General features: G+C 44.5%; 1 protein-coding gene across 2 annotated transcripts in view; it reads right to left on the minus strand.

Moving 5' to 3' along the window:
* The window catches only part of Kpna3 (karyopherin subunit alpha 3), a 91,206-nt gene that overhangs the window by 66,286 nt on the left and 1,885 nt on the right, over positions 1–23,035 (minus strand). Inside the window, exon 1 of one of the 2 annotated variants that reach the window (XM_021181469.3) lies at positions 9,441–9,636. The exons of the other annotated variant lie outside the window; for it this stretch is intronic. Within the exon in view, the coding sequence (XP_021037128.1) occupies positions 9,441–9,509 (69 nt within the window). The 5' untranslated portion in view covers positions 9,510–9,636. Of the gene's footprint in view, positions 1–9,440; positions 9,637–23,035 lie in introns of those variants that run through there. 2 annotated transcript variants of the gene reach the window in all.

Consider the following 23,035-nt stretch of genomic DNA (forward strand, 5'->3'; position numbering starts at 1 on the left):
CAAACTGCAGACAGGTACTAGAGAACTTAGCACACAGCACTGAATTACTAAGTCTAGGGAAGACTCTCCCCTAAACCTCTACATCTGTATGGTTTTGTTGTAATTAATTTTAATCTGATATGTAAGACTGTAAACCTTATATAAGACAAGGGAATCACACCCACGTCCTGAGGCCAGTGTTCCTCACCATTGGCCATCTCTCCATTCTCTCATATTTATAAATTTTATGACAAAACTCTGCCTGGAACACAGGAAAATATTAAATGCTATTAAGTCTGTTTTCTAATCACTAGGATCTGGGAACCAAATAAAAAAGGGAAAGAAAGCTACAACAGAAAAACATGCTGACGGATCAGGAAGAATAGCAGATTCTGCCCCACAAAAAGGATGAACAAAAACTCCACAAGTATAACAATAAAACACTAAGTTTTAACTTATCTAAGAAACTAAAGGCATTACCTATAAAAAGGATATGCATAATGGATATTAAGAACCAATAAAACAAAATTGTATCATAAGAGGACAGAGGACAGTTTAAGACATTTTAGAACATGGCACTCTAAAGAAGAGAAAAATTGGTAGATAAGTAATTCTATAACCAGAAAGCCCGACAGTTCAGTCACTCCCTTTCTTCCCTTATCTACGACAGTTTTGCAGAAGTCAGTCACTATTACAGCCTGTTACAGTACACTAAAACCTGTTCAGCATCAGTTTCTCTGACCAAAACTCCCTCGGTCAGGGGGGAAAATATTTTCATTTTCTTAAATCATTCTTTCAGAATAATTAATTCTATATCATAACTGACATAGTAGGGTCCATAGAAAGAACAGCTACATCTATCTGCCTTACTACTACTGTTCCCTTCCCTTCATGATAGAAGAGCAGACCTGGAAGGAATGCTACAGTCAAACTTTGTACTAGTGAAATAAAGTCAGCTGGGCAGTGATGGCACATGCCTTTAATCCCAGTACTTGCAGAGGCAGGCAAATTTCTGAGTTCGAGGCCAGCCTGGTCTACAGAGTGAGTTCCAGGATAGCCAGGGCTATACAGAGAAATCCTGTCTCCAAAAACCAAAAAATTAAAATAAAATAAAGTCAATGTAGGAATGCTGCAAGTTACACAAGACAATACCATTGACTCTGAAGCCAGGCTTTCTAGAAATATACTCTGTAACTCCTTTACTTGATAGCAAAAGTTCATGTTACTTTTTTCTCCTTCAAGTGTTCCAGTATGTCATAGTAACTCAGTAAAATAACTAAAATTCATTTCAGCAAATATAGTAACTTTCATATCTATGACCCTGAAATCAAATAATATCATTATCAGCACATATTCTAAAATTTAAAGCATCGATTAAAATTTTTGACTAAAAAAAATGCTCAACTGTGAATGCTGGTAAACACATGTATCAGTAAATAGGGGCAGGAGGCTAGAAGTTCAAGATCAGGCTTAGCTATATAGGGAATTTGAAGGCTTATGTGATTTATGTAAGTCTTGTCACAAGCAAACTGAATCTGACCAACTCCCTGTAATGTTTACCTTCCAGTTTACAGAAAAGCCTGTGGATGGTGCAGAATGTAAGGAACAAATTGAACTACACCATGAGGAAAGACAACCCTGTGTCGGGACCTTCTATTAGACTCAGCCATATGACACTGCTGATTCTTGGTTGTTCTAAACCACAAAAAAAAATGGTAATTTCCCATGGTGCAATGTAATGTAAAAACACTGACCTGATTTTTTTTTTCCCACAACAAATGAATGGTATTTTAAATGGTGGGAAATACAAGGATGCACACATCTGTAATACTAGCACGGTCAGGAGGCAGGAGCATCACTGAAAGTTCTAGGCCAGCTTGGGCTGTACAGCAAAGCTTTGTCTCAAAAACAAAACAAACAAACAAACAACAAACAACAACAGTAAGGCTGAGGATGTAGCTCAGTTAGTAGAGTGCTTGCCCTGCACGCTGGAAGCCCTGAGTGTGATCCCCAGCACTGGACAGTGGTACATGCGGGAGTATTGAGAGTTCAAGGTCATCCTTGGCTAGACAAGTTCAAAGCCAATCTAGGTAGATACACGAGGACCCTAACTAAAACAAACAAACAAACAAAAGGCCTAAATAAATAAAATGGTGGGCAGACAACAGCCAAAATAACCCAAGTATTCACTGACAGAATGAATAGAGCAGTGGTTCTCAACCTTCCTAATGATGCAACCCTTTAATACAGTTCCCTGTGTTGTTCGTTGCTACTTCATAACTGTAATTTTGCTACTGTATATCATAATATAAATATCTGTATTTTCTGATGGTCTTGGGCCACTCCGTTAAGATGTCATTGATCACCCACACCAAAAGGGTTGCAACCCAAAGGTTGAGAACCACTGGAATAGACAAAATGCAGTATATACCTACAACGGAATATTAGGGAAGGAAATTTGATACATGCTACAATAAGGATGAACCTTGAAAACATTGTGCAAAATGAATATAAGCCAGTATCCAAAGGCTTGTGTGATGAATCTTAATCTACTAAGCACTTACCTTAATCTCCTAACACTTCACCTGTCATGTTTAGGTTCTATTTTCAAAGTAAAAGGGAGTGACAGTATAGGAGTGATAGTCTCAGTTTAAAGTGTACTGTGCCTTTTCCTTTGTTGGCTATCTAAAGGCAAGATGGTCACTAGCAGCTCTAGAGTCATCTACCAGGGCCTGATAGGGAAATACAGGCTCAACATGTGTCAGCAGTAGCTGGTTCCATCAGTACACAAAGGACAAACGTTGTTCATTTGTACTAAGTGATCTTTCTTAAGGGATTACTCAAGACCAGTAAGAGATCATGCTAGTCTTTGTACATGACCACATGTGTATACACACACACACTCACATTCTTGCACTTTACATGGCTATTGAGACTGCTCAGTTGTTAAGAGCAACTGACGAGCACTTGCTGCTCTTGCAGAACAAGTTTTTATTCCAAGCACCCACATGGCAGGATACAACAGTCTGTATCTCTAGTTACAGGGGATCGAACACCCTCTTCTGGGTGCCTCAGACACCAGGCATGTACTTGGTACACAAACATACGTGCAAGAAAAACACTCACGTGGATAAAATTAATTAAATGTATATGTGTGTGCATGTGTATACACACATACAACACACTTTGGAAAATGACAGTCCCAGTAAGGATGTATTCAAAGATTGTTTTAGTGCTTGTCTTGTTTCAACCATATTGTGCAGTATACATTGGAGATTAGAGTTGGTGCCTCAAACAGTACAGTTGGGAGAACGGACAAAACACAATTCAATACATTATTACTACTACAATAACAAAGATTCCCTCAGGAGCAAAGAAAAGCCCCTTGCTCTACAGCATTTAAGAGGTAGGAATTAGCCAGCCAACAGGAGGCAGAAAATGATATTTCAGTCAGCAAGATAGCCCTGAGAATAGAAACAGAAAGAGGGGAGGGCAGGACTCCAGATTATGTATAAGCATATAAGATGTTCACTGTCATAGAGCTTAACTGGGGGGAAGGGGGGTGGTAATGAGGAGAAAAAAGCATCAGGCTTATCAAAAGATCCCAGTGAACTAAAGGAAGGGCACCACTGCAAGAAATTTGTATACTGCCAGATGACAGTTAGAATAAACAGGCGAGGCTAAAATCCAGACATCGCAGAGAGTGAAGCTACACTGACTGGCATCTGACTGAAGGTGAAGGTGAGGAAGGAATCCAAGAAACCTCTCAGGTTTCAAATGTAGTCACAGCTAGGGCAATGAGAACACAAAGGCTGAGCATGTGAAGCTGCTGAGGTGTCTGTGTGAGCCCTCCAGCAGGGGACTAAAACAGACCTCACGCCTGCTCTTGCCACCCCCTCCCCACCTCAGAGAAGTGATGGTTAAAGCTAAAAGAACTGCTGGTGTGAACAAAAGTTGGTCACAGAGGAAGACTCACAGGCAGAATCCTAACACATGTCTACACTCAGTGAATAGGCAGTGGAGCCAGCAAAGGCAAAACAAAGCCAAGAGTGAATGGGCCAGGAAAAGGGAGGGACACGCACTCCCAACCTCCAGAAAAGTATCAAGAAGGCTGGAGAAATAAACACCTTCAAGACATTGAATGTGGTTAAATGAAGTCAAAAGGGAGAACGGTGATTCCCAAAAATACTTAGAAAGGCTAAATGTCAACATGCTAATAAAAATAAACATGAACTATATGAATTCTATACTAATCTTTCTTCTAGTTCTCATTCAAGTATGAGTCTGTTCACCTTACAAAAGTACATTACAGCAAAACAGACTGGGCTTGGCTCAAAAGAAATTATCAGATTAAGAGCCTGGAAAGCTGGTTCCCTGGTTAAGAGCACTGTTTCTGCAAAAGGTAAGAGTTCAGTTTCCAGCACCCAAGTGAGATAGTTCACAACTACCTGTAACTCTTAACTCCAGGGTATCCAATGCCCTCTTATGGATTATGAGGGCACCTGCACACAAGCACACAAACACACACGCGCGCGCACACACACACACACACACACACACACACACGAGATCTTTTTTCAAATTTTTAAATCTTTTTTAAAAGCTTGTATTTTAAAAAGATCTTACAATATTTTCTTTCATCCCCAAATACATAGTTTTAAAAGTATATTTATTACCTAGTCCCTTTCCTCAAAAAGCATGTATGAAATTTTACCAATTACTAAATGACCAATGACACTGCAAAGGTCTCTACCCTACTAGGCACCTTGATAGAGGCCACACGTACTTTAAAACCATGTACATGTAGATTGTTAAAGAGCATAACACTATCCATTAGAGCACAGCAAGTGATACAGTACAGGACACAGGCAGTCGGCAAAGACCTTACGGGGCCTCCTGAAGGTTTGTTTCATTGGGATGACAGTGTGGGAAATCATAATCTTATTGATTATAGAGGCATATGAAGGAGTCTGAGTGAAGAGTTTACAAGAGTGAGCCCAACTCAAAGGACAGCCAGTGGTATGTATGTATATAAGAGAATTGTGTGTAGGAAATCATGGAGAACCATTTACCAATACAATAGAATGTCCAGAGGGAAAAAACAATCTTGGAAATGCTAATCAATTGCAAAAGAAAATGTGTTTTATCCTTGGTACTAAATCTAAAGGATAAATGTTCCAGAATTGGTAAACCAAGAATTCAAGTGTTTTTGTTTTGTTTTTTTTAAAAAATAAACCCTCTGCTAATAAGAATAAAACCTTTCGAGTGAAAAAAGGGCAAATATATTGTATAAAATGTATTATTAATGTTTTAAAGCACCAAAATGGGAATTCTATGGCACAGTAAACATTTCCTGGCTGCTTTCCTGGCTCACTAACCTTCGCTTACGCCTAGCCATGGCTTCCCTCAATGGAAGAGAGAAGAATGAGCAAGAGAGCTCTCTCTGGTTTAGAGTCATAGTGTTCTGACGTAAGTCCAGGCTCAGTCCCCTACTGTGCTGTGACTCAGGGGTACTGAAGAGTTGTAGGCCTCAGGTTTCCTCCTGAAAATGGGAATTGTAATAGTGCCTACTTTCATAGGATGGCTGTGGCCAAATAAATAATCCACAGAAGTACTTAACATCATACACACTCATTAAGTATGAAGGTTCTTATTTGCTATCCTATTGCTGTGAGGAAACATCATGACCAAAGCAATTTATAGAAGGAAGCTTTTAACTGGGGACTTGCTTACAGTTTCAGGGCTAGATCATGATCATCATGGCCCAGAGTGCAGAGGCAGAGAGGCAGGCTGGCCGACCACTATAAAGTAGCTGAGAGCTCACATCCAGTTCAAAAAGTGCAGGCAGAAAATGCAACTAGGCCTGGTGTAGGCTTTTAAACCTCAAAGCCCACCCCCAGTGACACAATTACAAACTTCCTCCAGCAAGACCTCACCTCCAAATCCTCCCACAGTGCCACCAACTGGGGGCAACCACTCGAATGTACAAGTCTATGGGGGTCATTCCCATTCACACTAACAGTTTCTTACTTAGTTGTTATTAATTATTGACAAACATGCCATATCCAGGCCATCCAAATAGCTCAGTGGGTAAAGAAAGGCACTTGCCACCAAGCCTGGCAACCTAAGTTTGACCCCCACCCAAGAAAGGAAATAATCAACTCCTGTAAGCTGTCCTCTGACTTCCATAAGTATACTGTGCCACATGCACAAAAAAAAAAAAAAAAAAAAAAAATGGATGAATAAACAAAAAGTTAGCTAGGTACTGATAGCACACACTTTTCATCCCAGCAGATCTCTGTGAGAGAGGCTAGTCTGGGCTACAAACAGAGTGACTTCCAGGACAGCCAAGGCCACACCAAAAAACCCTGTCCCGAAAAAACAAACAAAAAGTCCTATTCTTGAGGTTTATGCACACCCATGTGCATAAGCAAGGCAAGGTTACCTTGGGTTCCAGCTTCCTGAATGTCTGTTCTAGAATCATTCACTAGGCAGAATATTTCTGTTTTACACACCCTTCTATATCTACAAAGGAAAAAAAAGCAACTTTCTTTTAGAAAAAGCTTCAGGATCAATGCCTTACATGAAAAATGTCTAGTACAGAAATACAAAAATCAATCCCATTTCTTCTTCACTTGTCTTTCTAGGTTGGCTATAAAAATCCGGTTCCCTTACCTGAGCTTCAATCACTATCAATGATAATTTAGCCCCTCCACTCCCACCTGTGCATGCAGGCTCACTTTATCATCTGTGAACTTTACACACAAAAATGAGGAAGGAAGGAGGATTAAGAGGACGAGCAAAAGAGATGAGAAGAGTCATTAGGTCAAGTTCTAACCATTATGTCCAGCCTTAATTTTTGGAAAAATCCCTTCTTACAGACAACACTTCTTGCAACACTATCCCACCAGGCCAACTCCATACATTCTGTCTTTACCCTTTTCCATGGCTTACTCAGAACACCATCCCACTCTTTGCTCTGAATACATTTCTTAGATATCCCTACTAAGCAAAACCTTCCAAGAGACACTTTGCCGCAGCATACATATTCTCAGACCAACAGAGGCCATCTAGAAGACTCAGATTCACCCTCTCACGTAATCATGCCTCTGTTGCACTTATGACTGTATTTCTGTCCATCTCAAGTTTGATACATACTTCCTATAAGATCCACTGCTTCATTCTGTACTCAAAGCCCTCATATGAAGTTGTTACTCTTAACAGAACATCTTAATGGTGTGTCTCTAGCTCGCGCTCGCTTGCGAGCTCGCTCTCTCTCTCTCTCTCTCTCTCTCTCTCTCTGCAACCCTCATTCTACTCACAGCCTTCAGGAGAATAATGCTGCCTTATTTTCCTTGTAGCAGTCACTTAGCAAATGAATGCTCATATGTGACCAGCACATTACAGAAATATGGCAATTCTGTATCAAAGTATTTTTTCTCTAGTAAAGGACAGTGCCACATTTAACTCATAAGGATTAAATGAGGCATCAAACTCTTGGTATAGCAAACCAATATATAGTTCTTTGTGTCTGTCACAAAGAACGACCATTTGAATGCCTATTTCACGTCCTAGTTGTACTGACTTGGAAATGAAATGCTGTCAACAAAATCAGACAGAATGGCTTGGCAACTCTACTGTCTTTTTCCTGTATTCACAAGTCACTTGTTACCTTCTACTAAGCCGCAACTATGTGCTGTGGATCTATTACATGCGGAAGTCCTTATAGGTATCAGTAAACAAACAGGACACAATACTCAAGTGAATCATGACAAAAACTTATACCAACCTTCAGAAAGGGAAGAATGTACAAGCAATACCAGTATCCACATAAACTATTCAAGTTTTTGCTTACAGTAATAAAAGCCTCAAGAAAAATTACTGGTGGGCCAGGGTGTGGTGGCCCATGCCTGTAATCCCAGCATTTGGGAGATCAAGGCAGGATTTATTCTCTGTGCTTAACCAGCCTGCCCTGCAGTAAGGCCCTGTCTCAAAAAGAAAACAAACAAAAGGCAAGAGAGATGAGACTACACACACACAACACACACACACACAGAAAAATTACTGGTAGAAGGAGATCAAAACTAAGTCTTATCAAAAAAAAAAAAAAGACTGATGGCTGTTCCATTTGCTAGGTTTCACTTTTGTTTGGAAGTAATTTTCAAAAAAAAAAACTTACATGTGATCAGGACAGAGATGGAAGACCTATAGTCTCACTCAAATGGGAATTCCACAGATATTCCCCCAGGTTTTTTCCAATTCATACTTAATTGTGTAGCTCTGAAAAATGGCCCAGCTTCCTCTGCTTCCTAGCCCAACCAAACCCTGTATTTACTAACTAGCCTCTTACCAAAAACTACTGGACTATACAAATCATATTACCTACTATTAGAATAGAGAAAAGGGGATGGGCTTAAAACTATTCCCCCCATCAAATCCAGAGGTTGGGTCCCAGTGAAGTTTGTGCTATTACACTTCATTGGTTTTAGTAGGAGCAGTGAGACCTCTAGCGCTACCTCAATAAGCAGAGTTTGCAAATAGTGGCTGCTAATGTCACCTTAATGAGACAATGGCAACATGCTGAGTAGCAGCAAACTGAGTGACCACAATGAATGTTTACAGTTTTGCAACCACTTGGAAAATCTACTAGCTTGGTGGCATGTGGTATATACAAGGACGCAGGAATCTTATGTATCCAATTTATTTCTGCAAAACAGGTGAAAGAAATTATTTTCCTATTATTCACACTTCCACTCCAAGACGAGCTTTAAAAAAAACAAAAAACAAAAAAAACCCAAGATCAGAGGTCTGCACAACCTCCTTCCCAAAGCTTCAACACAATAGATGGTAAACTATTGTCCACCTTTAGCTCGCTCTAAATGCCAGCAGTCACAGGAGTATGAGCTGCAACAGCTCGGGAAGACTGGTCCAAAGGACCGCACTGGAATATAAGAAAATGGTCTTGGCGCATCCTACCCTCCCCCATCCACCACCCTCAAACAAGTCAGTTACCCGGCTGGTCCCCACCCCCCTCTGAGGGCTGCCACCGCCCGCCTGGGCCCGGCTCGCACAAGGTAAGCGCGGGGACCGAGGCTCCATGTGCGGCAGCGCGGGAGGCTGCACCGGCTGCGGACACGAGCGGCGGCGCGGCCCGGCCCCGGCGGTGCGGGTGGCACGCGGGCCGGCAGCATCCCGGTCCGTCCTCCCGCGCGGCCCGCGGACCCCGCCTCGGCTCCACATCCCTTCCCCTCCGACGCCAGGCCGCGCCCGCGCAGCGGGGCCGAGCGCTCAGCGGTCCCAGGTGCCGCGCTAGTCGCTCAGAGGGCGGCTGCTGCCCGGGCCGCGGCGCCCCGAGGCGGCGGCCAACTCCGACTGACCGCCAGCCGGCGAGAGCCAGCGGCCGCGGCCCCCGCCCCTCCCCTCCCAGCCGCCCGGCCCGGCCGGCCCCGGAGCACACTCGCCTCCACATCGCGGCCCTTGTTCTTGAAGCTCTTGATGCGGTGGTTCTCCAAGCCGGGGTTCTCGGCCATGGCTGCGCGCGGCTCCGGAGGCGGCTTCTCCTGCGGCGGCGGCGGCGAGTCGAGCGGGAGGGGACGAAGGGGGAGGAGCGCGCGCTCCGTGACGCCTGGAGCGCGAGGTGGCCGCGGCGCGGGGGCGGCGCTGAGGAGAGGCGCGCGCCGGAGAAGGCCAGGGCGCTGGCCTGCCGGCTGTCGCGGTGACCCTGCCCTCACCCCTTCGTAGGGCCTCCCCACAGCCGCTAGTCATGTGCTAGAAATGGAGCCCGACCTAGCCGCTTTTACCGCCACCCCTGAAGCGGGGAGGAGGGCGGAAACTACAGTTCCCAGCATGCCAGGCGCGGGTCTGAGCCACGCCGAGAGAGGACGAGAAGCATGCCGGGAGGGCTGTGCGCGCGCTTTCGACTCCGCGCTCTCTGAGCGCGGGCTCGAAGCCCCACCTCTGGGCGGGGTAGTGGGCGGGGCAACTCTGGAGATGGCACCTTGCGGCCTATCGGGAGAGAGAGGCGGAGCTCCGGGGGCGCACCTTGCTCCCTACAGCTTGGAAAATTAGAAAAAGAACGGCCACGCGTGCTTTGCGCTTTTGGCTTCTTTAGGGTCTCCTCAAATAGCAGCCACCCTCAAACCCTGTTCTTTTGCTCTGCTTCGGTTTTATAAATAGCACGCTTGTTTCCACTCCACAAATACATGTGAGTGTGATGTGTGTGTTTATGCTTGCTTCTTGCACCTCTATTAAACTCAATGAGAACAGAGACATTGTTGGTCTCAAAAATCTGTCAGATCAAAACAGTACCTAGTAAATTCTCATTAAAAAAGAAAATGTGTTCTAGTACCCCCTGATTTCTCCCAGCATCCTTGTGCAGCCTTCACTTTGGCAGCCCTACCCTTCTATGACCCCATGCCTTAGTCCACCTTAACACACAATGTAGCCTTCAGGCAGTTAATCAGACCCTAGGGCTGCCATCCAGACTGCCATCTCCCTTTAGCTTCTCATTGGAACAATAACAGGTTTTGGTTGATTTGAGTTGGTTGATTGTTTTGTTTTTTGTTTTGTTTTTGTTTTTACAGCAGGTGAATTTTATTTGATTATTATCTGAGACTCTTACATTTCAGAATTGTCTTAATTAGGCTTTCTATTGCTCTAAAGAGGCCCCATGATCGTGGCAACTCTTATAAAGGAAAACATTTCACTGGAGCTGGTTTACAGTTCAGAGGTTCAGTCCATTATCATCATGGCAGGAAGCTTGGAGGTATGCAGGCAGACAGTGCTAGAGAAGGAGCTGAGAGTTCTACATCTTGGTCGGCAGGCAGCAGAAAGGGACTGTGTCCCACGAGGGACCTAGCTTGAGCAGAGGAGACCCAATGCCCACCCCATAGTGTCATATTTCCTCCTAATAGTGCCATTCCCTATGGGCCAAGCAATCAAACACATGAGGCTAGGGGGCTATTCCTATTCAAACCACCAGAAGAATCGTCTGCCAATATAAGCTTATGTGAAGTGATATGCTACATATGATCAAAATGAGCCAGGTCGGAGTTTGGTAGGAATATACCATAAAGAATTCAGTTAAGACAATCTTCAGAAGAAAAGGAACCTGAAAGTCAAGAGCTGGCAGCTGAAACACCAAGCTGTCACCCAAATGTGTTTTGTGAGTGGCTGGTTATGGTTGATTGATAAGTACAGAAAAGGACTTAGACCATGTTTGCCCTACTGGAGTATGGTCTACTGATGCCACAAGAGTTTTCTCAGGAAAAAAAAAAAACATCAACCTGTATTTTAGTCTCTGTATTTTATTTTATTTTTTGTTTGTTTTAACTATTTTAATTGTACTCCTTACCCACTTCCACCCCACCACACCACACCCCCTTTTCCTTTCTTTTTCTTTCATACTTAAAATAAAATTCGTCCGCATTTTTCACTGGACTTCAAGCCCTCAGTGATCCTGGTCTGACCACTCATTTGAAGGAGACAAAACAAAACAAAAAAGTAAATAAAAACCTCACCTGTCACTTGGCCTAAGGATAATGGCTCAGTGTTCAGTGGTGAAACTTTTTGTTTGCCACTCTTTTTTTTTTTTTTTTTTGAGACAGGGTTTCTGTGTAGCCCTGGCTGTCCCGGAACTCACTCTGTAGACCAGGCTGGCCTCGAACTCAGAAATCCACCTGCCTCTGCCTCCCGAGTGCTGGGACTAAAGGCGTGCGCCACCACGCCCGGCTTGTTTGCCACTCTTAATTGCCTTGATTGACTAAAAGAAAAATATTCGCTGTTGCTCCACTTCAATTATAATTTGGCAGGTATTCCTTTGTTGGCTCACCTGATCCTCTCTGCCACTTCTCTTAGCATAGCATCACACAACTAGGACCTTTCAGTGAGTGCTTCCTAAGTTCAAGACATCCCACTAATGCTAGAATTCCCAGGTAAACAGAACAGCGTGGATACTGCCTCCATCCCACTTCTCTCCCAGAAGAAACTAGTGATAAAGACGAGGAATGAGTCCAAAAGGGTGGCAGGCTTGAGAAGGAATCTCAGGGCCTATGCAAGATGACCTTTCTAACGTGCCTCCTCTGCAGGCTTCTAATGTGTGTGAGTCCCCAAGCAAGATAGCACACGAAAGTCATGTTGAAGTACTTAAAAGCTGTGGAACAAGCTAACAACCTCGAATAAAAATGCGACTCCAGAAACTGACCAGCGTACCTCCTTGTAATGGGTTTAAATTTAAGTTTCCTGACTTCTTAAAATTCTGTTTCAGAATGCCACTGTGGTAGACCTGGATGCTGGCCCAGTCAGCAGCCCGAGAACAATGTTCCCTGTGGGCATTTAATCTTCACTGTCAACTAGCCTGGACTTAGAACACCTAGAAAATGTGTAAGGCACACCTCTGAGTGTGTCTGTGAGGATCTGTACAGAGAAGGGAAGACACATCTTGAACTGAAGATGGCATCTCACTGTCTGGGAGTCCCAGGAGGGAAAGGGGCAGAAGTACGGCCGCCTAGCTCCTGCGTTTCCCAGTTTCTCTGCTTCCCGTGTGCTCTGCTTCTGTTTTATTTCATTAAGAACACATTTGTATAGCTATTTCTGCACTGATTGGATGATTGGATTATATGGATTTTTTAAAGAGAGGAAGAGGAAGAAGAGGGGGGAGCAAGAGAGAGGGGGGGAGAGGGAGAGGGAGAGGGAGAGGGAGAGGGAGAGGGAGAGGGAGAGGGAGAGGGAGAGGGAGAGGGAGAGGGAGAGGGAGAGGGAGAGGGAGAGGGAGAGAGATGAAGCAGGCTGAGGTGTTGGAGTCCTTCCAGAGAGAGTAAGAGGGAAGAGGTGGAGGTTGCTACAATAAAGATACATTGTATGTGTGAACTTGTTAAAGAAGATATAAAAAAAAGGTATTCTTTTTAAAACTTTTTTTTTTTGGTTTTTCGAGACAGGGTTTCTCTGTGTAGCCCTGGCTGACCTGGAACTCACTCTGTAGACCAGGCTAGCCTCGAACTCAGAAATCCACCTGCCTCTGCCTCCCAAGTGCTGGGATTAAAGGCATGTGCCACCAAGCCCAGCTCTTTTGAAAACTTTTGAGATTCAAATTAGACCTGAACTTTATCTTCAGACCCTCAGTACTCCACAAACCCTACTGGACAGACACACACACTAAATTAAGTTTAAAATGTCATACAAATTGGGCATAGTGGTACAGGTCTGCAATTTTAGCTTTTTGGTTGTGGAGACCGGAGGATAATGAGTTTGGAGTCAGGCTAAGAATAATGATGAGTTAATTAAAATTGAATGATAATTTAATATCTACATATTTTTATTTCTTCTATCAGAGAAAAATGAATTGTCTCAGAGAGACTAGATTCCAAGCTTACGCCCATTAATTGACCCTGAAGATTCTTGATTCCCAAATCATTCCTGACATTTTAATTCTGGAACATGTTTGGCAAATGTCTGTACTCACACAAGAGGAAATCTGTCAGCTGTCTAGATTTGATTTTTCAGAGCACTGAGGCAAAACTCATGCCACCGTCCCCCAGTTCAGCTCAGAAATAAAACCCATGGAAGTTCAACTTCAACTTAGGCATTCCTTCAGATCAGCATCAAAAGCTGGGGGGTGGGGGGGAGAGCATTGTGGAGCAAGTGTTCAATGAGCAGCCCCGGAAGAAGAGCGCACTCTAGTTAGGAATGCCAGCAGCCAGCGGCACAAGAAGGGCAGATCCTTTAATCAACCCTTATGACAGCCTCCACCCTCAAACAAGCAGGGCAAGTGCTGAGTGACCTAAAGCTCCTGCTATGAAGCTCACAAAGCGACTAAAGCCACTCGTCGGTGGCCCACCATCCCCCGAGGGATGACGCTGCCTCTCTTTCTGTGCATTTTCATATTCAAGACGACAGGATTTTCTCCCCAAACCCAGGACACAAAACTGTTGTGGAAGAAAGGCAAGATCAAGAGAGCAGCAAGAGGACCGATGCCGTCCAGGTTAGTTTTTATTGCTAGCTCGCCATACCTAGAGTCGCCTGAGATGAAGAGACCGTGTTTGAAGAATTGTCTCCCTAGTGCTGAGATTAAAATTGTGCCACCATGCCGAGCTTCAAGGATTTTCCTATACCAGCAAAGACAATGTCCTAGTTAGGGTTACTTTTGCTGTGATGAAACACCATAACCAAAGCAAGCTGGCGAGGAAAAGGATTATTCCCGTGTGCTTCCATAGTGCAATCCATCATTGAAGGACGCCAGGACAAGAACTCAAACAGGACAAGAACCCAGAGGTAGGAGCTCATGCAGAGAGGCAGGAGCTCATGCAGAGGCCATGGAGGGGAGCTGCTTACTTGCTTGCTCCTCATGGCTTGCTCCATTTCTTATAGAACCCAGGACCACCAGCCTGGGGATGATCCTACCCACAATGGGGTGGGCTCTCCCCCATCAATCTCTAATTAAGAAAATGCCTTATAGCTGGATTTTTTTTTTTTTCTGAAACAGGGTTTCGCTGGCCTCGAACTCAGAAATCTGCCTGCCTCTGCCTCCCAAGTGCTGGGATTAAAGGCATGTGCCACCACTGTCTGGCTTCTTATAGCTGGATTTTATGGAAGGAAACATTGTCTCAATTGCGGTTCCTTCCTTTCAGATAATTCTAGCTTGTGTCAAGTTGACAAAAAACCTAACCAGTACACCATCTCTAGCCTGTTGGTTCTTACCCTTAGAGTTGTCCCTCGTGGTCACAAGAAGATTCCAGTAGGTATAAGACTTAGGTCCCCATATACCTGTATCTAAAAGTAGGAAGAGGAACATGTCTCCTTATCCCCCTCCCCAACATTAGAAAGAAAAACCTTTCCCAGAAACATTGCAAACGTTGTACATATAAACTCATCAACTGGGGTTAGGTTACATACTCATAGAATAATAATTAATAATGATAATAATAACTAATAATAATAATAATAATAATAATGGTGTTTTTCAGTTCTAGATGGAGAAGTAGGTTCCAGTCACAAGGATGAAAGCTGAGGACAGACTAGCGGCTGGGAAGGGAATCATTAGATGCTTTTGCACGCTGTGACCCGAATGTGTGCTAGAAGACTGATTGGGATCACAGTTTCAGAGGGTTTGAACTGATCTTGGCAGGGAAGGCATGGTGGGGCAGCCCAGATGATAGCAGAGAGAGCCGGTGGCAGAAACTTTCACATATCTGAACTTCAGGAAGCATCAAACAAGACAATATCCAGAGGCTAAGTATAACTTTCAAAGGCCTTTCCCCTGCGGCAAATAGGGCCCACATTCTAGAGTTCTCACAACTTGCCAAAAATAGTGCTTCTAGTTTGATGCTCACATTCAAAACATAAATATGAGCTGCCAGTCTCTTCAATGCTCTGCAAGGGTAAAATGTCCATATGTCACCCAGACATGCTCTTTGAGGTAGGTCAATAGCAACCAACAGTATTATTCAGGAAAGCTTCACAGAGCCTGTCCCTCCCTGAAACTCCTGTGGGATCAAGGCAGAGGAGACCAGCACTTCCTAATAGGAGTCCCAGAAATGCCTTTACTGCCATTTCTACACACACACAGTCTGTGTACTGGTGACTTGACATAACCTAGAATCATGTGGAAAGACAGTCTTAATGAGGAGTAGTCTAGACCAGGTTTGCCTGTGGGCATGTATATGGGGAGATTGTCGTGACTGGTAATTAGTGTCGAAAAGCCCAATCCATTGTGGACAGTACCATTCCCTAGACAGAGGTTCTGAACAATATAAAAATGTAAAAGACAGCTGAGAGCAAGCAAGCAAAGATGCGTTTATTCAAGCATTGCTGTGGACTTGGATGTGACTGGGGGTTTGAGCTTCTGCCTTAATGCCTCCAAGATGAGGCACTGTAACCTGGAATTATGATCTATAGAAGCCCTTTGGGGGGGTCTGCGTGAGGTTGGCCCCCATAGCCTCATGTGTTTGCATACTTTGTCTGGGAAGGATTGGGAAGCATGCCTTTGTTAGAGGAGATGTGTCACTAGGGATGCACTTGTTCAAAGGCTCTCTCTCTCTCTCTCTCTCTCTCTCTCTCTCTCTCTCTCTCTCTCTCCTGCCAGTGGACCAACCTGCATGTGAGCCACCATGTGCCCCACAATGATGGTCATTTGTTCTATTCTGTGGTGATCATGAAGTCAGTCTCTTATACTGCAAGCAAGCTCCCTGTTAAATACTTTCTTTTATAAGAATCTCTATGGGCCTGATGTCTCTTCGCAGCAATAGAACAATGACTAACTCAGTCTTCCTCCATTACGTTGCTCCTGGTCAAGATTTTTTTTTTAATCATAGCAACAGAGGTGAAGTAGAACAATCCATCAGGCTCAGAATTATCCTAATACAGAATCAAGACCCATGTGACAGAGGTGCTTGGAGTGACTTTCCTAGTGTTACTGAGTGTACTGAGGAGGCCTGGCTATGGTGGCGCCTGACTTTAATTATGTCACTCAAGAAGCAAAGGCAGGTGTGTCTCTCTATGTGTTAAGGCCAGCCTCATCTACATAGGAAGTTTCAGGCCAGCAAAGGCTACATAGTTCCTGTCTTAAAATCAAAACCAAAATCAAAACCAAAACCTCTGGGCATCTGGAAAATGCTTGAGGCACTGTGGAAAACTCTGCTAATTAAGGTCGATGTCTCCCATTGAAGAATAGCCTTCTGGGGCTTGACGCAATATGGAGGATACCCTTCATTAGCAAGACTTCCCCTCTCTGACTTTGTCTGAAGAATTCAAAGCCCCCATACACATCTGTACCTGCAGAATGTCACATAGCCTTAGTTAGATTACAGGTTCAACTATCTCCCCGTAAGAACCCATTCAGCTAGCAGCAGAGATTTGTGAAGCGCTTCCCCATGCCAATGAGGCATTTTGGTACCCTAAGCCCTCAGCCTTTCCTTTGCCCATCTTGAATGTTTCTACCCCACCTGTCGAAATGATACAAGCCTTGAATTGCAGTGGTGAAGTTGATCTGCCTCCCTGAAGCTGGTCCCAGTGGTGTGTCTTCTTCACTGTACGTACTCATGGGCTTCCGAACCCCCCATCTGTCATCTGCTCTCTTTGGCCACGAGGACCTATATCAGACAATCTACAAGGGCACGGAGAGCCACAGGGCATAAGCATGAGGACCCGAATTTGATCCTCAAAACCCACATTTAGAAAGAAAAAAAAAAAAATGATGCCTGGCACAGTGATGTACCTACAATCCCAGAGCTGGGGAGAGAAGTAAAGACAAGAGGATCTCTGGTGCTCAGTGGCCTGCTAGTTTAGAGGAACTGACAAGCTGCAAATTCAGTAAGAGAATCAGTCTCGAAATAAAAGTAATTTAGGAAGGCGCCATATGTCAACATCTGGCCTCCACATGTACACACACACACACACACACACACACACCGACACACCGACACAGAGCACTACTAAATTGAAGATAAGTACTTGGGGCTGGTGAGATGGTTCATCGGTTAAGAGCACTGACTGCTCTTCTGGAGGTCATGAGTTCAAATCCCAGCAACCACATGGTGGCTCATAGCCATCCTTAATGAGAAACAAAGGAGGAGGAGGAGGAGAAGGAGAAGAAGAAGGTGAGTACTTGTACACTGGCTCCTTTGGCTTCAATGAACCCACAATCAAAGCAAACCGAACAACCCCACCAATGGCCAAGAAGAAAGAGAATGGGCTGAAACTATACCAGAAAGGAGATCCTTTCCTGCCCTTGTGCTAACTAAAACTCATCCTCCAGTCTAAGGAGGAATGCAGTTTCTGTCCTTGGCTGTCTTGGAAGGCTAAAATAGATCGGCACTTCAGCACTCAGCTGTGGACACATGCCCATGTCTGTCTGAATGAATAAGCATAAAATGCCAAGTGCTGGGTGTGCGGCCATCAAGTAGGACCCAGACAGTGTCACTGTGCGGCAGCTACCTGGGAACCTGGCCCTGCCCCAGCAAGGGGGTTCCAGGCCAAGGAGTTGGATAAACAAATAGCTTTGCCTCAGTGTGTGAAGTGCTATTATGGGCATGTGACCAGAGGCTGTGGGCATGCTAATGGGCAGAGAGTCAAGAGGGTAGATATCAGGAAAGCCCCGCATTAGGTCATCCTAGGTACATGGACAGTACAGTCACTCAGGTTCAAAGCAAGAGCCCTGAGTCATGAGGGAAGAGCTAGGAGGAGTTCAGAAGCTCCATCAAATAAGGCAGAGGAAGGGATAAGGGGAGGGTCTTGGAAGATTGTCTCTCAAGATGGTTTGGGGGGGGGATGGCAGGGGGTGGGCGGGGGAGGAATGGCAGTTTTAAATGCCAGTTTCAGTTTGTTTGTTTGTTTGTTTGTTTGTTTTTTAAGCCTGTTTCATGAAGCAGTGGTTGCACATGGTTTTATGTATGGTATCTCAGATTATATAGTAACTTACATACATTATCTAAGCTTACATTAACTATGTTCTGTTCCTTCTTCTGACTTCCATGGGCACCAGGCATGCACGTGGCGTACATACATACATGCAGACAAAACACTCACACACATAAAATAAAATAAAGAATTTTAAAAATTCACAACATCCCGGGTTTGAGCTGTATTAGTGAAGGAAACTATATACCACAGTGAAGGAGGTATATACCACTCTGCTCTGCATACTGGACTGTACTCTCTGTAACTCAGATTGGGACATGGAAATGGTCACCAGAGGCAACACTCTGGCCACTTTGAGCTGTCCAGGCAGCGTTGTCAGATAGAAACACCAGTTCTCAGAGCCCTGCTCACAGTTACACAGTGGGAACCTTCTGGGCACAAGGGCCCCTGGGAAACAGATGCACAGTGAGCTTGAGGCTCTTGCTGCTCAGAGCAAGAGCCTTGTCCCAGGCATCTTCCCACCCAGCACAGAGAAAGTTCCAGGGGAACCCTAGAACTCAAACTCAGCAGAAGGACATGCTGTGGACAGTAAAAGAGTAATTTTGGATTGAAGCGATCTGTTTTTTTAAAACAGGCTTTAATTTAATCTACTAACTTCATTTATTTTTAATTACCTCTTTTACTTTTTGAAATTACAGTATAATTACATCATTTTCATCCCTCCAAACCTTCCCATATACTCCTCTTCGCTCTCTTTCCAATTCATGGCCTTTTATAAATATATACGTATTCCTAAGTACAGAAATACAGCCTGCTGAGTCTGTATAAATGTGACTTTTGTGTATGTTTGCAGAGATGACCATTTGGTGTAGGATAATCAGTTTGTGTGCTCTTCCCTGGAGAAGACTATTTCCCTCCCTCTCAGCATTCCTTAGTTGCCTGTAGTTCTTCATGTAGGGTTGAAGCCTCGAGGGCTTTCCTCCATCTGTATTCTGTTGTCCTTGTTCAGCTCATACTCAGGCAGTCATGTTAGCAAGAATGCCTGAGTGTAGCTTCTGACATTACTAGGGAACACAAACTCAGAGCAATCTTCCTTGGCTTCTGACTTTTTCAATCCTTCTGTCCCCTCTTCCACAGTGTCCCCTGACCCTTAGGTACAGGAGTGTTTTGTAGATGCATCCATTGAGACTGGGATCCCCAACTCTGCCTTTTGGTTGTTTGTGGTTTTCTACAGTAGTCTCTGCTGCAAAGAGAAGTTTCCTTGATAAGGGATGAAAACTACACTTACCTGTGGGCATAAAGACAAATGTTTATAGACTGTTGTTAGGGATTGTGTTGGTTTAGTAGTGGGTGGATGTAGGTTCTCCTCCAAGACCCATAACTTCACTAGCCCCAGATAATTGGTTAGGTTTCCAGCACTAGGTGGAAAGACCTAAAGTCCAGACCTTAAGTTCAATTAGAGAGCTGTTGGTTACCCCCGAGGTGTACGTATCGATACCTCAGCCTTAGGGTTACTGTGCCACGCTGGTCATTGATGTGGTTCATTGGCATCATAGCTAGGTAGGACTGTTGGGTCTCTCATATGGAAGTTTTCGTGGTATCTTATGGTACCATAAAAGCTAGTCCTCAGGGAAGAGACTTCATGTCAGTTCCAGCTCAAGGGCCTCGGGGTCTTGTGTCTAAAGTGCACCATGACATCAGCGACAGGGTCTTCTCTCCTAGCTTTGGTTTAACCAGGGAAATACCAATAGCTTGTAATTGGGGGAGTTTCTTAAATAGCCTTGATCAACAACTCAAAAAAAAAAAAAAAAAGCCAGGCGTGGTGGCACACTCCTTTAATCCCAGCACTCAGGAGGCAGAGGCAGGCAGATTTCTGAGTTCGAGGCCAGCCTGGTCTACAAAGTGAGTTCCAGGACAGCCAGGATTATAAAGAGAAACCCTGTCTCAAAAAACAAAAACAAACAAACAAACAAACAAACAAAAAACAAAAAAAAGCAAAAAAGCAAGCAAGCAAGAGAGAGAGAGAGAGAGAGAGAGAGAGAAAGAAAGGCAGGCTTCTCATACCTGATGTTGGGGTTTTGTTAAATGCTCTATGGCTCTTGGAAGGAGCGTTATCAGATGAGAAAACTTCATTTAAACTATGTATGTATATCTATACATAGACTTATACTTTAGGCTTTTAAATATAATTAATAGTGTGGTTTCTTATGACTTTTCAAATACCCTTAATGTTATTATACTCTCTTCCTTCCTTTTGTATCTCTCCCCTCCCCTCTCCCCCCACCCCTCCCTCACTAGATAGCCCCTTTGGTCCCATATCCCTGATCAGGTGACCTGTACCTTGCTGTTGTTCTGTCTATTGCTCACAAACCCCACGGCCCCATCAACAGTTCCTTATTACTTTCCTGGTGTCTGAAGTTCCTCCAGGATATTTGCTCACATCTGACGATAGGGAGTTAGGAGCCTCAGATGAGGAAGAACACACAATGTTGTCTTTCAAGGTTTGGGTTACCTAACTCGGTATAATCTTTTCTTCTTCTATCCATTTACTTGCAGAAGTTCATATTTAATTTTTCTTTATAACTCAATACAATCTACTAATTTCTTTTGTATGAAGTTTAGGGTTTAAGTTGTGGGCGGACAAGAAAGCGGTTGCTAGAAAGCATCCGTATCACATTCCTTCCGGGCTCTGGGGTCAGGTGTGAGGGCAAGGACCCCAGGAGCAACTGCTGTTTGGCCAATTCACTAGCATTTCAGGGACCCTCCTGAAAGCAGTGAGACACAACCTGAATGATCTCACTTTATATTAACACAGCATTGCTGACCCATTGAGATCCTTTGAAATCTCACAACTGAACAGCCTTCCTTTCTAGGGCAGGGAGGCAGCGGTGCGGTGTGGCAAATGGGCATGGGGCACTGCCAAACCATGGCTGGAAAGCTTTTTCCTGCAGAGGAAAATCAACTTGTCTAAAGGAGCAGAGGGAAGAGTTTCAACACCAAGCATCAGCCTTCATGTATCTGAAGAAAGGAAAAATAAGGACAAAACCAGGAAAGAGATAGGGTAGAGCAGACCTCAAAGACAAATAGAGGCAGCCTTCAAAATAATCAGGAGGAGGAAGCCCTTTCCCCAGGCCGCCTCTGACTTCTACATGTGCGATGTTGTGTGAAAGCAAGGGGAATCCGAGCTAAGGGGCAATCCAGCCAGGGAAGCCTGTGCTGTGCTGCCTCCAGGCCTGGCCAGTACTTCAACATTAGTGGCTAAGAGAGGAGCAGTGTGCTCACACCATTAACTAATGAGGCCTGCGCCCAGAGCTGTTTCCTCACTGCAGAGTTGCAAAGCGGGAGGTGTAAGTGTGAGGTCCGCAGAGTTCATCTGGTGGGGAGCTGCTCCAAGATGAGCACCAGAAGCCGGCCATAGCCATAGCATGAACACATGACAATTAGCCCTTCGCCGATCACGCCATTTGTTCAAGGTAAGGTAAAGTTTTGAGTAAGCAACATCCCTGAGCTGGTTGTAAATTTCTAAAATTTCCCAGAGGTATATAATAATGCTTTAACATTAACATTTACGAAAGCAGAGTTGAAAAGTCCTGCCTGCATTTCTTCAGTGAAGTATCCATGGAAGTTATAGGAAGAACGTGATTTAACTTAATCTACAGGTCACCAGGGGAAGCAAGCTAGGAGAGGATCTGGCTTAGAGCCCCTGAAAGTGTCAATGATGTGCTGAGAACACCGGAGTGGTGAGATTTTCTTAAAATGGTAGTTCCTAACTCTATTTATTTGCTTGAGTGATTCTAAGATACGGTTGATTCCAGCTTACCTGGACTATCCAAAGGTATGGTCAACCTTCGTTCGTATTCTGAAGGTCTCTGGATGAGACTAACACTTAAATCGATGGACTAGAACAAGCACATATAGCTGGTCCTTCCTAGTTAGGGTGCCTTGCTCAGTCAGCCCAAGGCTTGGGGAGAACTCAGACCAACTTTCCTTGGGATGAAGGGAGTTTTCCAGTCTGGCAGCCCCTGAATTTGGAGAGCAGAATTGAATTGACTCTTCCTGAGCAGTCCCACGCTGAAAACTGTGGCCATGTCAGTCTCCCAGTGCATGTGAGACAGTTCTGCCAACATGCTTTTCTCTATACACACCCTAACAGCTCTGCTACTCTGGAGAGCCCTGACTACTGCAAACTTCACTGTGGGCTTTTAGAAAGAAGGCTTCCGGGATTCTTTAAATGTGCCAACCTGAAGATCTGCTACCTAGAAAATGGCACACAAGGAAAAAATATATTTTATGTGTGACTCCCATGGACTTGCCCAAATGGGGAGCACATGCAAGGATTTCCTCCCTCAGATGAAAATTCCCCGAACCTCCAATTAGTAAAAAGGATATGCCCACTTCCTCCCTGTCCAGATGATATCATTCTGAGAATGACTCTACGTGGTGGGAGAGGAAGCAGTCTGACTTCACAGAGTTGCAGAGGTTCCAGAAAGGCCTCCAATATATTGACAAAATACCCAAAAGGAACAACTCAATGCAAGAAGGGCTTATGGATTCAGAGGTTGTAGTCCACAGTTGGTGGCCTCTCACTGTGCCTAGACAGCTGGGAAGAACAGCATAGCAGGGGCATGGGGTGAGGCGGTTTGGTCACTTTATGGTGAACAGAAAGCAGGGTGGGCAGGATAAAAGATAACCCCAAGCGTCCTGA

Source organism: Mus caroli, unplaced genomic scaffold, assembly GCF_978045245.1.
Source record: "Mus caroli unplaced genomic scaffold, Mus_caroli_1 scaffold_12, whole genome shotgun sequence".
NCBI lineage: Eukaryota > Metazoa > Chordata > Mammalia > Rodentia > Muridae > Mus > Mus caroli.